The 15,619-nt window shown below is 51.1% G+C and overlaps 1 protein-coding gene across 1 annotated transcript; it reads right to left on the bottom strand.

The window, feature by feature from the left end:
* Positions 1-713: 713 nt before the first annotated feature.
* Positions 714-4,209, bottom strand: LOC308057902 (olfactory receptor 10AG1-like). The gene has a single exon (XM_080411920.1). The coding sequence runs from the start codon at positions 4,123-4,125 to the stop codon at positions 3,124-3,126; it is 1,002 nt and encodes a 333-aa protein (XP_080268046.1). The 5' UTR covers positions 4,126-4,209; the 3' UTR covers positions 714-3,123.
* Between the last annotated feature and the right edge of the window lie 11,410 nt (positions 4,210-15,619).

The following is a 15,619-nucleotide window of genomic DNA, read 5'->3' as shown; positions in this document are numbered from 1 at the left end:
CCGGTGGTCAAGGCCACAAATGCTATCCTGACCCCAGGAAATCTATAGAGGTTTTACCACTGGCTTCAATACAACCAGGATTCCGCTTCCTAAGGAATACAAAAATGTAGATTTGATTTGATTTGATTTGATTTTTTTCATTTGCTTGTGTGGGCACCATAATGGAAAAAATTATATAGAAAGCTCTGTAGTGGAAGAAGCCACATGAGCACTTGGAGAGGGACTGTGAGATGAATAAGGTGTCATATTTAGCAAATAAGGCAATCCTCCGGGGTGGGTGGGTGGGTGGGTGTGTGTGTGGGGGGGGGGGGGGGGAAGAAACAGGTATGAAAAATTAGTTCCTTAGCTTAGAAGCTGTAGACTGAAACCTAGAATACGTAGCTTAGAAAGAAAATGTATTGGCCTCTTCCCTATGAACACACAAGTCATTGCTGTACTATATGTACAAACTATTACAGGTGTTATGCAAACACCGTGGTGCAATTTTTTGTTACTGTCTAGCTTAAAATGCTTTGCTGTTTCTTTCTCTCACTTAAAGAAAAAAAAAAAGAAAAAAAAACCACAAAACCCACAAACAACCCATCTCAGAATGTCTCCAGAAACCTACTTTCCAGCCCAAAAAGCTGGCTTAGAAGGAGTTTCTAAGACAATTTATCTTTCCATATAAAAGGTGAAAATGTGGAAAGGTATCTGCAAAATACAGCCAACCATTTCTAAGAAGCTTAAAAATGCAAATATCTGGAACTGACTATTCCTTAAAGAAATCTTCAGTAAGCTATTATTTTGTGTGCTGCTTAATTGGTCTTTTAAATCGAGAAGCTAGGGCAAACACCTGCAATTACAGTATATATTTCTTTTATTATAATATAAATACATACTAACAAGTACAATTTGGTCCTGAAATAATAGTCTTATACATTTAGAGGAGAATCTAGAATCTAACCCTGTACTCCGTGCAAACGACGAGCTTTCTGTGAAAATTATCTCCAGCTCTGTCCCCAGGTGAATTCAACTTCTAAATACCTGCCAAAGATACATCCATATACTACTTTTTTGAAACATAAAGAGGGGAGCTTGTATCCATCAGCAGAATCTAATCACAACACTTCTAGTTTATTAACGTGATTCAGGATCCTATATGTTTAGGCCCAAGGAAGAAGAAATCATTTTCCACTTGCAGAGTCTCTGTGCTACGCTAAATTAAGCAAAATAATAGCAACAGAGACAAACCATGCGTTAGAAATAGTCCACAAACAGCAGGGAGGAGGGAGAGGAGCAACAAGCATTACAGTATCTATTAACTAACGGAATGCTTATGGAAATAGGGATAAGAGGCACATGCATGCACTCTGCTGAAAGGGAAAAGAGAAACAGGAAGAGCTGTGCAGCACATCCTGCATAGGCGATGTCCCTGGTGTCCCAGAGGGAGTTGGCCATGGCTTTGGGTAGAGTGGTGGAGATGGAGCCCAGGTCGAGCAGTGAGAGACTGAAAAGAAAAAAATACATGGGGGTGAAGAGGTGGTGGCCACAGCTTACAGTGGGGATGATGAGGCTGTTGGCCATGAGGGCAGCCAGGTAGATGCCCAGGGAGAGCCAGAAGTGCAAGAGCTGCAGCTCCCATGTGTCTCCAAAAGCCAGGATGAGGAACTGGGTGGTGCAACTCGTATTGGACATCTGGTGCCTCCAACCATAGGGTCCTCTGCATGGAGCAAACATAGTGACAAGTCAGGAAAGACTTCTATGAGCCAAGTGAAAGCCCTTTCTCCTAGATGCGCCCCCGCTGCCCCCTGTCCCCCCTCTGCCGTTCCTAGGAGAGCTCCCTTCCGAGCCGTGGCTGGAGCTGTGCTGAGTGCTGGCCGAGTGTGCTGTGAGGAGCAGGGGCTGTGCCCGCTGGCTGCCCAGCAGTGAGCCCTGCTCTGCAGCAGGGGCTTCATGGGAACCCTGGGGGCAGGGGCCAGTCCTGGCCTTGCCCTGGCTCAGCCCAAACTGCTCCCAGCGCAGAAGGGCCTGTCACCATCGGCTCTGCCCGTGCTGAGCAACGGCCATGGCCAGAGTCAGGTCAGGAGGGCTTTGTGCTGTGCTCAGGGAGAGCAGAGTGAGTGCTGAGAGGCAAGGGGACTGTCTGTGCCTGAGGGCAGAGGCAGGGAATCTGGTGTGTCCCGCCAGCTCCTTCTCAGCTGCCCAGCTCTGCTGGATGAGGAGGTACCAAGGAGCCTGGAACTTATGAGCTAAAGGCTGTGATAGCTTATAGAAGAGAGAAAACTTGTGTATTTTCAGGGAAGGCATCTGCATGGTAGGGCACAGTGGGTGGTGCCCCTATCTACCCTGTGTTAGTGTTCTCCTCAGCATTCCTCCACTGCCCCAAGCCCCCTCTGTCCCTATGTCTCCATCCTGCAGCTGTCCCTGCCAGCAGCTCTTTCTCTGGCCCCAGGGCCCTTCCCTGCCAGCGCTCACAGAGCCCAGCTCAGCCCCTGTGTGCCCAGCTCTGCCCTGCAGCCGCTCCCTCTCTGCACGCCTGAAAGAACAACAGGTCACCCAAACCCTGATGGAAAAGGAAAGGATATTTTGATGTGGAAGCTAGTGGGGAGTGAAGGCACTTGCTGAAATTCCTGGTAAACCTGTGTAATGCTTTAATAGTCTGTGCCCCTGGTCTGACCTCCACAGCTGAGTTTCCATTCCTAACAAGCCAAGACACAGAGAAGTGGACGCACAGATTCAGGCAAGCACAGAGTGAAGCAGGGAACCCCTGCAATGAACATGCTCATGACACGTCCCCTTGGAAATGACCTGGGCCTGAGACGGAGTTGTGAGTACCTCTGACCCGTGCAGCACCCGATCACCAGCACAAGGACCTTGCCCTCAGTAGGGTTGCTCCTTTCACCCACAGCTTCTCCCCGCAGCCCCACGGGAGCCCCCCGGCAGGCTGAGAGCTGCCCCTGGCAGGCGGCAGAGCCCCTGCCCCAGCACACAGCCCCCGCGGCTGCAGGGACCCTGCTGGCAAGGACAGCCCTGGGCACCCCTGCCTGCACAGCCACCTTCACAGCCCTGCAGCCGGCCCTGGCACAAGGCAGCCCCAGTGGGACTTCTGGTACCATTTAGGAATATTTTACATACCCTGTGGTTTCACTTTGTCCGTAGGAGTCTCTTCAAGGCAATTCTCACTTCCTTATTCCTCAGGCTATAGATGACAGGGTTGAACATGGGAGTCACAATTGTGTAAAACAGGGCAAAGTATTTATCAGTGTCTACGGAATCCTTTGACCGTTTCTTTAAGTAGACGACTGTGGCTGAGCCATAGAAGAGCATCACCACCCCGAGGTGTGAAGAGCAGGTGGAGAAAGCTTTGTGTCTGCCCAGAACTGAAGGCATTTTCAGAATTGCCCTGATAATTGCAACGTAAGAAATAAATATGAAGGAGGCAGGAAGGACTGCAAATACCACGATGATGGTGTACAGCATCACATGGTTCCAGAAAGTGTCTGCACAAGCCAGTTCTAGCAGGGGGGAGACATCACAGAAAAAGTGGTTAAGGTCATGGGATGCACAGAAGGGTAAAGTGAACACCAGGTAGGTCTGTCCTACTTGCACTGGTACGACAGCCACCCATGACCCCACCACCAGTCTGACGCAGAGCACCCTGCTCATGGTCAGGGTGTAGTGCAGGGAGTCACATATGGCTACGTAGCGGTCGTAGGCCATGGCAGCCAGGAGTAGGCATTTGATGCTGCCCAGCAAAACCAGGAAACACAGCTGGGCAACACAGCCAAGGAAGGAGATCCTGCCATCTTCCCTCAGGAAACCCACCAGCATTTTTGGCAGGGTGACCGATGTGTAGCAGATCTCCAGGAAGGACAAGTTCCTCAGAAAGAAATACATGGGGCTGTGAAGGCTTGAGTCCACCACTGTGATGAGAGCAGTCAGGCTGTTCCCTATGAGGACCACAAGGTAGATTACCAGGAGGACTGTGAAGCACAGGCCCTGCAGGCCGGGCAGGTCAGAAACCCCCACAAGAATGAATCCAGATCCAACAGTGTGATTCTCCAAGCCTTTTCTTCGGGGCATTTTCCCTATACAGAGCAATCCAAACAACAGGCTCTTAGAGGATGCTGATGGCCTGTCCACCATCACATACGCTTCAAGCCTAGAGAAAGACTCCAAACACCAGCATACACGTGATTGCGGGATTAGGTGAGGTTGACCAAGGCCTGCATGAATGTTAGGAATCTAACAGCGGTTGCTTGATGCAGGGAGCTTTGTAAAGAGAGGGGAGAATGGAATCCTTGAGCCTCAATGACTGGGTTTCATCATCAGGAAAAAAGAAACTTGACTTCTTTTTAAAGGTGATTTTATTAAATAGAAGACCTGGTGGCTGATGAGAAGAAAGGAATTAAATAGATATATACTAGCCCCTTCAAGAACAGTCTTTCTTACACTCCTTGTCCAGGTCTTGTAAGAGCTGCATTTAACATCAGAACATGCAGAAGAGATAGGGTGAAAAGGAGGATGGGGAGGAAAAGGGGGAAGATAAAGCAAGGCAAGGCTGGGTAAGGAGAAGCCATCAAAACAAAGCAAGGCAGAGTATGACTTGATTCTTAGACCTGAGTGAGAGACATGAATCCCAGCTCTCCTCACATGTAAGGGCTCATCCCCTGATGCTGTGTCCACACACTCAAATATCTGGGAGGCTCTTTTAAATCTGAATCATTCCTTTTTGCACGGTGACATGTGAATCTCCTCAGAAGTAAAACACAGTTCTATCTGCCAATGAATCCCGTGACATTGATGCATCCGCAGAACATCTGAGGTAGGTAGATAAGCAGCAGCTGATGCATACATCACAAGTTTTCAGGGTGCTTAAAGACATTTTTTGCAATCAGTCAAAATGCTTCATGCAGTTTTCAGTCATACAGAAAAGAAAGAGATTAAAAGTGGGTGACCTCCCCACAACACCCAGTTTTTCCTGAGTAGGTCATGCTTTTAGAACTTCTGGAGTCCTGAATCATTTTAAATTTGCTGCTCTGTCTCCTGAATTTACGACAGCTTACAAAACCAACCGAGGACCCATTTGCTCCAATCCCAGCCCTGCAATGCTTCCCAGTCCCCTGCAAGCTCTCGTGGAAGCAGAGCGATGCTCTTGTTGTCTGAGGAACGGAGCCTTCCCTTTGCGTGTCCCACCTTTCCCAGAGCATAGACTTCTCACTGGGCACACTTGAAGGGTGTGAGCTACAAGTGAGCAGCACCGCAACGGCAGATTGCCTCTTACGAAGCAGAGACTCAGCTGAAAGATGTTGAAGAATCTCAGTTGGACATGGGGAACAAATATCCTCTTCCAGGCAGGAGACTGAGGATGCTGGCTGTGTCTCTCCAGCTGTCACTAACACCCTTTGAGAAGTTGTCTTAAACTCTGATGTATTAATGATGAGAACAGCAGGTCAGAACACACGTAATAAAAGCATTCAAAACAGCCAAGTAAAAAACATGGGGTGGTTTCCTCCAGAGAAAATTTTCATTTCACAAAAGCATGTCATCCTAAGAGTTTGATTCTCTTTCCAAGGTATTCCTGCCTTTTCCCTCTGGGTTGTATCTATCTCACAGAGGTGCCATTCAAAATTTCCCGGATAAAATTAGAGTTCACATGAGAGAAATGTCACCATAATTGTTTTCTAATCTAACTCCTTATATAAATGCACAGAAAAATGCAATACTTTTCTTAAAAAACAAACAAACAAAAAAAACCCCCAACAACTAACAAACCAACAAACAAACCAAACAAGACCTGTGAGATACCAACATCTATTTTAAACAAATGCTTTAATTCAAAGCAACCCTTCACAGGCAGATTATCCACATACCAGCATGTCCTGCTTGTTTCCAAAGTCCTCAAACATACAGGCTGTTCTTTTCAATTCTCAGATGTCTCAATGCTCGGCAAGATCACAGTTCAGGAGAGCTTTGCTCATAGGAAACTGGCAGAGTACTTCTTCCATGGTGATTGTCTCACGGGCAGCATTTGTCAAAGGTGAAGGAAGCCCATTCCAGTGAGCCCAGCCATGCTGGACAGATGCCTGTGGCTGCTTTTGGTGCTGTCTGTGCTGCCCCACTCTCTCAGCACTTCAGGGCATGCCCAAAGGGATTTAGCGTGGTCAGGAGCCAAGGGGTAGGAGCACAACTCTCAGTACATGATGCTGCAGGAGGCAGTGAGTGACCTTTTTCTCTCTAGCATTCCCCTGGAAACCATCTGGAGAAGGTTCTCTGGACACATCTCTGTCACTCTCACCTGTTATAAGACAGTTAGTAAGCAGCCTCAGGAGAGAAGGTGGGGACGCTGGTGCTGCCGCTGCTCCCCCCTGGATGCTCACAGCACCATGAATGATTTTTAAAAGGCTGTCAGAATCATGTTCGCTAGCCTGACTGGCAACTTCCAGTATAATTACATAATTTCAGGACTTTAAAAAGTAGGGAAAAAAAAAAAAAAAGAGGCATGAAGTTTAGGTGCTAAAAGTGCCAAACCTGTGGAAGGAAGTTAAACCAAACCAAAGAGAAGGGAAGCAGAAAATAAATCCATTCAGTCTGTGCAGGAACAGAAAAGGCTTCCCTGTACCTCCACCTCCCTGGCTCCAAACCCGTGACTGTGTCCCATGTTATCCTCGAGACTGAGTTGGCCATGAGATGCTGAACTCTGTTCTACAGGAGAAATAAAGATGTTCTTCAAGAGCGATGCACAAAGGGAAATGAACTGAATTTGCGATGGGCCATGAGATTTTTTTTCTCTGATGTGAGCAAATCTACTTCTGAAGGGGAGCATGCTAAGCTTCCTGGGCATTTAGCACTGAGAAAGAAAAGTGAATTTTCTGATTCCCAGTTAAGAGAAACCTCTCCACAAAGAGACTCAAATGGTAATGGAAAGGCCCAGCAGGTCACTTAGCTCCTTTTTCCTGATGAGGAGGGTGGCATTCTTGATTAGTTTTAGTATTGCTTCAGCTCATTCTACCGTGTTGGATACCTGTCTCAAAAATCAACCCACAACATTCCTTCCATAATGACTGTCCTGCTGCTAAGCCCCACACAGCTTCCCCCATGATGGAATGGGGAAAAGAATTGAAAGGCTCAAGGTAAAATGTTCTTGTGTTTAGTGCCTGTTTAGCCTTTGCCTGTTTTGTTTTCATCATGCTGTCCTACGTGCAGATCATCAGGGCTGTGCGGAGGATCCCCTCTGAGCAGGGGCGGCACAAAGCCTTTTCCACGTGCCTCCCTCACCTGGCCGTTGTCTCCCTCTTTGTCAGCACAGGCGCGTTTGCCTACCTGAAGCCCCCCTCCATCTCCTCCCAGTCCCTGGATCTGGTGTTGTCAGTCTTGTACTCAGTGGTGCCTCCAGCAGTGAACCCCCTCAGCATGAGGAACCAGGAGCTCAAGGGTGCAGTGTGCAAACTGATGACTGGATACTATTCCAAACATGAACCCATTGCTCTTCTGCACAGCTGTCATCATGGAAATCATTACAGACCTGGGTTGTGGTCTGTAATTACTGTTGATGTTGGTGTTGTGTTACCTGTAATGATGTCATGTCCCCTCTCAGTCACTGTTATCAGTGGTACAGAATGCTCCATGCAGGCAGTTACTAGCTGAATCCCTCAGTGACCAGCACTTGGACCAACACTGTTGAACACCTTTCTGATCCCCCTGTACGCTATGACTGTGTGCGCATTCAGCACCTTTGTGGATGGTACAAAACTGGGTGGAGGTCTTGAGCAACCTCCTCTAGTTCACCATGTCCTGGGCAGGTGAGCCAGACAAACTGTTGTTCAGGGCTCCCTTCAAGCATGAGTTACTCTATGATGCAATGAATCATCCCCTTGAAAGGTTTTTGGAGAAAGACTATGCTGAGGGAAATAATAAAAAAAAAATAGAAAAAAAAGGAATGAGAGGATATAGAAAATATGTCAATACAAATATAGGATTTTATTTGAGAATATTTCTCCACTCAAATGGTTTCTAGGGATTATATTTGATAAATTTGATAAAACAAACACGCTTTTCTCTGGTCAGGTCCCAGGCCAGAAGGATCGTGATGGAGGAGTATGCTGTTAGGAACTCAGTTATGCTTACAGAAACTGCTAATGCAGAAGGAATTGCATGGCTGTGAAGGGGGATGTGAGGCCGTTTCATTCTTGGGAGGTGCCAGGCCAGCCACAGGAACGTGGCTGGGACAGTCCCTCGGCCACTGTACCCCCTAGGCCTTCCCCAGGAAGATAGGAATGCCATGTCCATTTTCTTGGGGACATGACAGGACAGCAGCAGGCATGTGGCTTGGTCATGTCTCTGGGAGAAGCTGAAAGGCCAGAAGCAGTCAAGTGGTATAGAAGACCATGTGCAGGTTCCTTCTCAGTGGTGAGGGGAAAGAGAACGAGAAAAGGCTAATGGGTTGGGTTCCATGCTTAAAGGAAAGTTTCTGCGATGGACAAACTTTCCTGGGTAGTGGGGAAAAAAAGGAGAGGGAAAAATATGTCACAAAGTACAACTCAGAAGGTGGAGAGTGGCTATCAGGAGGAAGAACTGTCACTGCAAGGGTCCTGCTGCGGTGCAAGGGCTCAGCCTGAGGGAGCCTGGATCAGCCCATGGTTTGTGTTTCAAGGAAGAGCCGGTGAGAGTGGAGGTACCTCAGCGAAGGTATGGCAATGTTGGGGTGAGAGCAAGGCAGGGCAGCGAGATGGTGCCTACAGCCTGCAGGGAAACAGGGGCAGGGCTCCAACCATGCAGGACAGCCTATGGTGGGGATGGCAGAGGGCACTGGCAAGGCTGGAAGGCACCAGTAAAACCCAGGTCTGTGTCCCCTTGGCTGTGGCAGCTGTCTCTGCCTCTGAGGGCCATGACAAGACATGATGTCCTCACGGCACGGGGGCATCGTTGCCTCCTTGCAGCCCCATGGGGAAGCTGGAAGTTGCTGTGCCATTGCTGTCCTTCACTGGGCATTGGATGTCCACCTTCCATGGTCCCCAGGAAGAGCCCTGAGCCCTGTGTGAGGGACAGCACCGACCTCCCCACAGGCTGCAGGTCACGGCTTGGCCTTTCTGCTTCATCAAGCAAGCCAAGGCTTTGCTCAGCAGCAGAGCTGCCTGCACAGCGCCTTTGCCTTCCTGCCCTCACAGCCTCCAAGGATGGGCTCTAACAAGGCCATGGGGAGGCTTTCTCAGCCATGGCCCTCAGCGGGGCTTGTTAATGCTTCCAGGGACATTGGGCTTTGCTCCTGACTTGGTGTTCTTGAGAGGTTTTTTCAGCCTCCTCTCATGATCTGAAGTTCACAGCACCAAAGACACCCTGGGCTCATGACGAGGCAGAACGCCCTGACAAGCCCAGTCTCCTCCATCAGGGACATCTGGTCTTCAAGTCTTGCTTGCACAGTTAATGAGATAAGTTTCAGTTGTACAGTGAAAGAGAAAGGCAGGTAATGCTTTTCCAATTGCAATTGATGCAGAGTATCTCGCGAGAAAGTGCGGACAGGTGGGAAAAGCAGTCCCTGGAGATAAAACACTGCGTGGACAGCCTTGCTCCTCAGCTCTCCAGCCCCACGATTTCTGTTCTCAGCTCCATGAGATTTACATCACTTGACATCAGATTTCTTCAACCATCTCTGCAGCTGAGTGTAGCAAGTGCTTGGCAGTAACTGTTGCCTGCTTTCCTTAGATGACAGGGTGTTAAAGACAAATAAAAGAGGAATTTCTTATGGAGGGGGTGTGTGGGGGATAGGGTTAGAAATTAATAAATAAAAATTACATTTCTCAGATATTACTTCAAGCAGATCCCCATGAGGTCTATTGCCGCTACTGAAGAGTTGCCCATAGGGAAAATTACAGACGCTACTGAAAGACAGTCCAACTTTTCTTCTCTGAACCTTAGAGGAGAAGCTGCATAGGTAAAATGGATTGGGGTGATCACAGAGGAAGAGAAGAAAGGCATCTGGAGATGAACTCCTTAACCCAGACCTGTAAATCAGGAAACCAGGACATCTGTGTATTTCAAATTTCTGAATTCCATAGAAGGTGTGAACTTTCTGGAACTCATGACAAATATTAGGATGTTTCAGTTCTTTTTTATATCTGTAGAAATTCCCCCACTTTGATCTACGTATACGCAACAACTGGTATTAAAACCAGCACAGACTCTGCCTTCAGACGCCAGCTTCATATCTAATGCCATTCCAATTTGCACAGCTCTAGGGGCTATTTCTCACACTTCTTCCTGCAAAGCCTTCATGGCACCTGCAGGGTCCTTGGCCATCTCTTCCATTGCTGTGCATCTCGTTATCGCTGCCTTCTCCCATTCAGGAACCGCTAACCAAGGAGTAACCGAGGCCACAAGCAGGCTGATGATCTGGGCTATCATTATGACACCCATTACATCTGAGAAGCTCATAGGCCACTAGGAGGCACGTGGCCATGAAGGCGAGTTTGAGGTCCCTGGAGTGTCCCGTTCCCTTGGGGGATTGGCCATCAGCAGCCCAGCTGGTTATGGCTGCAGTAAGAAAGGCACTTGGACTCTGAGACAAAGTGTCATTTCAAATGGCCTTGGTTAGAGCAAACTCTCTACACACAGAGACAATCGTGTCAGCTGCATTCCGTCCCTTCCGAGGCCGGGAACACGGAGTTTACAGCATTGGGAGAGTGGTGCAGCAAGTGGTGCAGATCCTGCCTGCAGAAGGCTTATCCCACATTGTCTCCTGTGAGCTCTTGAAGTGTTTTGTGCCAGGGAAACCCATTCTAGTCATCACTTCTCGTGTTCTAAGAGGAGATGTTCACTTGGGAGTTGGTAACTGCAGTCCCAGACAAAGGTAAGGGCGTGCGGTTGGCCATTCACCAGCAGCTTCCTGCAGATTTCTTCTTCCAATATGGCTTGTTCTGCAACCCAGGGACACACTCAGCACAGCTCAGCCTGAAGGCCAAGAGGTACATGGAGCACAGCACAGGCCTGCTCAGGTTTTCTGTGACACTCATCACTAAGTCCTGCATGTGCAAAGGTCTTCTGCTCAGATTCCCTGAACCTCCTGATGAAGGTTAGCAGGGCAGAATTGTGAGCAGAAAGGAGCAGCAGAGGCGTTCTGTGCTTTCAGCCCACTCTTCAATATCCCTCCGGCGCCTCTCAGGGTGTGGGTGATTAGGTGGTTGGGAGCAATGGAGTAATTTGGCCCTGGAAGGACCTGTGAGGGGAATGGTCATATAATACTTTGGACATTGTTTCTCATAATCACAATCTGTTTGAATTGGCAATAAATGAAATTGGCCTTTGGCAAGACAACATCTAATTGGTCATTACAGGGATAGGTGAGTCATCTCTCTGTCTTTATCTTGACCCATGAGCATTGCTGGTTCATTTCCTCCCTTGTCCTGTTGAGTCAGGGAAGTGAATGAGCAGCTGGGGCACTGGTAGGTTTCGGGCCAAGGTGAACCCACCACAGGACCACATCAGGACTGCTGTGCCCGGAATGTGGCTCCCCAGCACCAGAAAGACCCCGACAGATTGGAGCAGGTCCTGAAGAGGCCAGAAGGATGGGTGGGACCTGGAGCACATTATGGACGAGGAGAAGCTGAGAGAGTTGGGGTTTTATTTGAGGAATCGTTTAGAGTGAAAGGCCAGAGCGCTGGGCCCAGGGCTGCTGGATGGCAATCCTTGGCCTGTTTCAATATTTGTCAAAACAAGGCCATGAGCACATGATCTGGCTGGAAGTCTCTGACCACGGCCTTGGCTGAGTGACCAACTGTGGCAAGAGCTATGGGACACTTGTGTGTAAGAAGTGTCTGTAGGAAAATGAAACACTTCATATTGGAAATGGCAAAGGAGTTTGGTCTCACTAAGCCACCAAGAAGGTTAGACGTGACGATGCAGCAAAGTTCCCTTGCTGGGGCTGGGGTCTATGACCACACAGGGAAATGAGCGGTGATTGGGACTTCTTGGGGAAATTTTCCCTACTGCATCCTCCCTGGGGTCTCCAAGGAACATGAAACAGTGCAGGCCCTCTCCTTTGGTGCCTTGCTTCCTTCACCATGACCCCTGGGTCTGCACCAGGACCACCCTGCTGTGTGCCCCCACCCTGCACACCCACACAGCTGAGCTCTCACTGGTGTTTCCCTCTCCCTGGACCTTCCTTCCCAGCTCCCCCAGCTCTGCCCACCTCCCCTGCCCTCTCCCCAGCCCAGGCAGACACAGCAGCCCACGCTGGGCTGGCCCCATGCAATTGCCCACCCAAAGGGGGCTGCAGAGCTCTGGGCACTCACCCCATGGCCATAGACCATCACAAGGGCACAGGAGATGCTGGTGGGCAGAGAGGGGTCTCATCCTGCCAGTCAGCCCCAGGGCTGGCACCAGCCATCGCATGAAGGGACAGAGGCCAGTGTCCCCCTCTGTCTGCTGCTCCTCTCTCACAGGGACCCTGATTGCCCACTCCCGGCAGCCCCTCGGGGCCAGTCCCTGTCCCCAGCACCAGGCTGCTGGCCTGGGGGCTCCCCAGGCACCTCCTGCGGCACCAGGGACACAGCAGCCTGCCCCAGCTGGGGCATACACAGAGACACCTGCTCTTGCCCAGGGAGGTGGTCTCAGGCATGGCCCTGAGCAGGCGGTGCTGCTGTGCAGGGCAGCGGTGCCTGAAAGCCCAGGGAGATGGTCCCAGGCACATCCCTCCTGGTCACCCACCATTCCCATGGGCACTGGGCACCCGCACGCCAAGGCTCAACACAGGCCCATGCCCTAACGCGTTGCCCCATGCCCTCCTCCCCTGAGCCATGGGGAACCCAAGCCCAGCAGCACGCTCCTGGGGGCAATGCCTTCAGCCTGTTCCTGAGCTCAGCTTTGGAAGAAGAGCCCAACGTCCAGACATGGGCACGGAGAAAAACCACCTTTATTACAGAGATGCAACACTGGAGGCCAGCTGTACCACCCTCCCATGCACAAAAAATCCTCTGGGTCACACAGGCTGCATTCCTGCTTTTGAAGAAGTGCAATGGGTGCAGATATTGCAGGGCAAACAGGATTGTAACAGATACAGTCATAAATGTACAAGATGATCCAAAGATGAGCAGGAAGTCCCCTGTGAAGATACACAAGGCAGCTCATTTCTCCTGAGAGACACCTGACTGCAGCAGCTTCTTCACTGCACCCGTGAGCTCCTGATTCCTCACGCTGTAGATGGCGGGGTTCACTGCTGGAGGCATCACCGAGTACTGCACTAACACCACCAGATCCAGGGATGGGGATGACATACAGGGGGGCTTCAGTTAGGCAAACATGACAGTGCTGAGAAAGATGGAGACCACGGCCAGGTGAGGGAGTCACGTGGAAAAGGCTTTGTGCCGTCCCTGCTCAGACGGGACCCTCAGCACAGCCTTGAAGATCTGCACGTAGGACAGCACAATGAAAATAAAACAACCAAATCTTCCTAAGGCACTAACCACAAGAAGTCCAACTTCCCTGTAGTAGGTGTGCGAGCAGGAGAGCTTGCAAAGAGCCTGGCCCCATCCTCCTGACATTCACCCTTAAGGGATTTGTAGGCATTGGTAAGACACCCTCAGCCTTGTCTTCTCCAGGCTGAACACACCTAGCTCTTTCCACCTGTCCTCATAAGAAGGGGGATGCTCCAGACCCCTCATCCCCGTCGCACTTCTCTGGACCCTCTCCAAGAGCTCCCTGTCTCTCCTGCACTAGGGGGCCCAGCACTGGACACAGCACTCCAGGTGGAGCCTCAGCAGGGCAGCGCAGAGGGCACCCCAGGCAGCCCTGCAGACACATTGGGTGCCTTTGTGCCAGCCACCGATACCACTGCTGCAGGGCAGTGAGCTCTGTCCTCCCTCTACCCAGCAGATGCAGAGCAGCCCAGGCACACAAGGCACATCACACCGGGGTCTCCACTCGTGTGCCTGCATTCTCAGGCTGCTGGGTTTTCTCTCCAACAAGCCCTACTAGCCCCTGGATGATACAGTTGGGGAACACGCCAAGCAGTTTCACAGTGGGCCTGTCAGCAGCTCCATGGTGTGCCTGGAGATCTCCTTCTCCTCCACCAAAGGCCCTCAGGGCAGCAGATACCTTCAAGTCTGAAGAGAGCTTTGCAAGTTGCTCTTTGCAATACCAGCAATGTCTAATGAGGGCAGAGGTGTTCTGCACAGGTCTGACAGAGCTTCCTAGGACCTGGAACGCCTGGCAGCTGGTTCTGGTCACGTTCCATGTTGGCTTTACTAAGAACAGCAGTCAAGTTTTTGTTGTCTGTTTTATTGCAGTCTTCCCTTTTTTCTTATGTTTCCCTTTCTCCGCTGCCCCTCCCTCCCTTTTTTTTATTTTTCTCCTCCAGGTAACTACTGGTTATTGTGTTTTGTTTAGTGCAGTGCTACTAAAAAGCTAAATATGGAAAACCACTCTGACCAGGTCATCTCATGGACAAGATGCCTTTGTGAAGGGAGCCTGTCGGCGCACAGGAACTTTTCAGCCACGTTCACACAACCCATCCCGCTGACTGCGGCATCTTGTGAAGCATAACGGTTCGCCATGTGCCCAAGCACAAGAGCTGTAGCTGAAGTGTGTGAGTGGGGAACGGGAGGAAGAGGCACAGCCTACTTGACATCCAGCTGCCGGGATCCTTCACTTCCCTGGGTGGCATTGGGTGCTGCCAGCTCCTGCGGCCTGGCCCTGCAGCCAGCTCAGCAGGGAGGGAAATTTGCACCTACGCCTGTCAGATGCCAGCTGGAGGAACAGCGCTGAAGGAGACTTGGAGCGGAGCTGACTTTGTCCTGAGCAGCGAGGTTGTGGTGTGACACTGCGATCCAGCCTGCGCTGGTAGTTGGTGCCAGGAAAACAGCACTGGAGTCCTGGTGTCCTGCTATGGCAGGGGCAAAAACGGCTGCCCCCAGCAGGGGAGGGGCAGGGCAAGATGCCCTGAGCAGGACAGGGACAGAAGTCAATGCCCCCTGAGGGGCAGGAGCAAAGCTCGCCACCCCAATGAGGGCAGGGGCATAAAGAGCCCCCTGAGCAGGGCAGGAGTCAGCCCAGGTACCTGGTGTGGACAGGGGGCAAAAGCAGCCTCCCCAGGCCAGGAGGGGAAACACCAGCCATCCCCAGGGGCACATGATGACAAAAAGCCACCCAAGCGAGGCTGTGGCCAAAGTGGATGTCCCAAGCACAGGCTGAGTCCTGGGGGCAGATGCAAGTCATGGGCAGGTGCTTTGCTCCACGAGTCTCACGCACACAGTCCTGTAGCTGGGACGAATGGCAAAGAAACCCTGCGCAACGCGACGGTGCCAGCCACAGCTGTGCACGGGCAGCTTCCAGCCCGGGGCAGGCGCTGACTCCTCTGGCTGTGCGCAGCGGGGAAGAGGTGGGAACTGTGCCGGCGGCCGAGCAGCCCTTCGCCAGCAGCACGTGGGGAAGCCCAGCGGCACCGGCTGCTGGCTGCAGGGGAGGTGCCCAGGCTGGGGCAGCTGCCTGGCCACAGTGTGTTGCCGTGCAGCCCCGTGTCACAAAGGGGCAGTGATGCGGCACCCGCCCGGAACTTGGGCCCTCACCTGGCCAGGGCTGGACATCCTGAGCAGCGGGACGGCCAAAGCCAGTTGGGCTGAGCTGCGCGTCAGGATAACTCGGCTCCTTC

This window comes from Falco punctatus (assembly GCF_963210335.1).
Source record: "Falco punctatus genome assembly, contig: scaffold_123, whole genome shotgun sequence".
NCBI lineage: Eukaryota > Metazoa > Chordata > Aves > Falconiformes > Falconidae > Falco > Falco punctatus.
Note: the sequence above shows the minus strand (reverse complement) of the source record. Positions and strands in the feature narration are given on the sequence as shown.

Bases quoted from the DNA above. Each gene is read 5' to 3' on its own strand.
- LOC308057902 (XM_080411920.1), bottom strand. From the start codon at position 4,125: ATGGTGGACAGGCCATCAGCATCCTCTAAGAGCCTGTTGTTTGGATTG.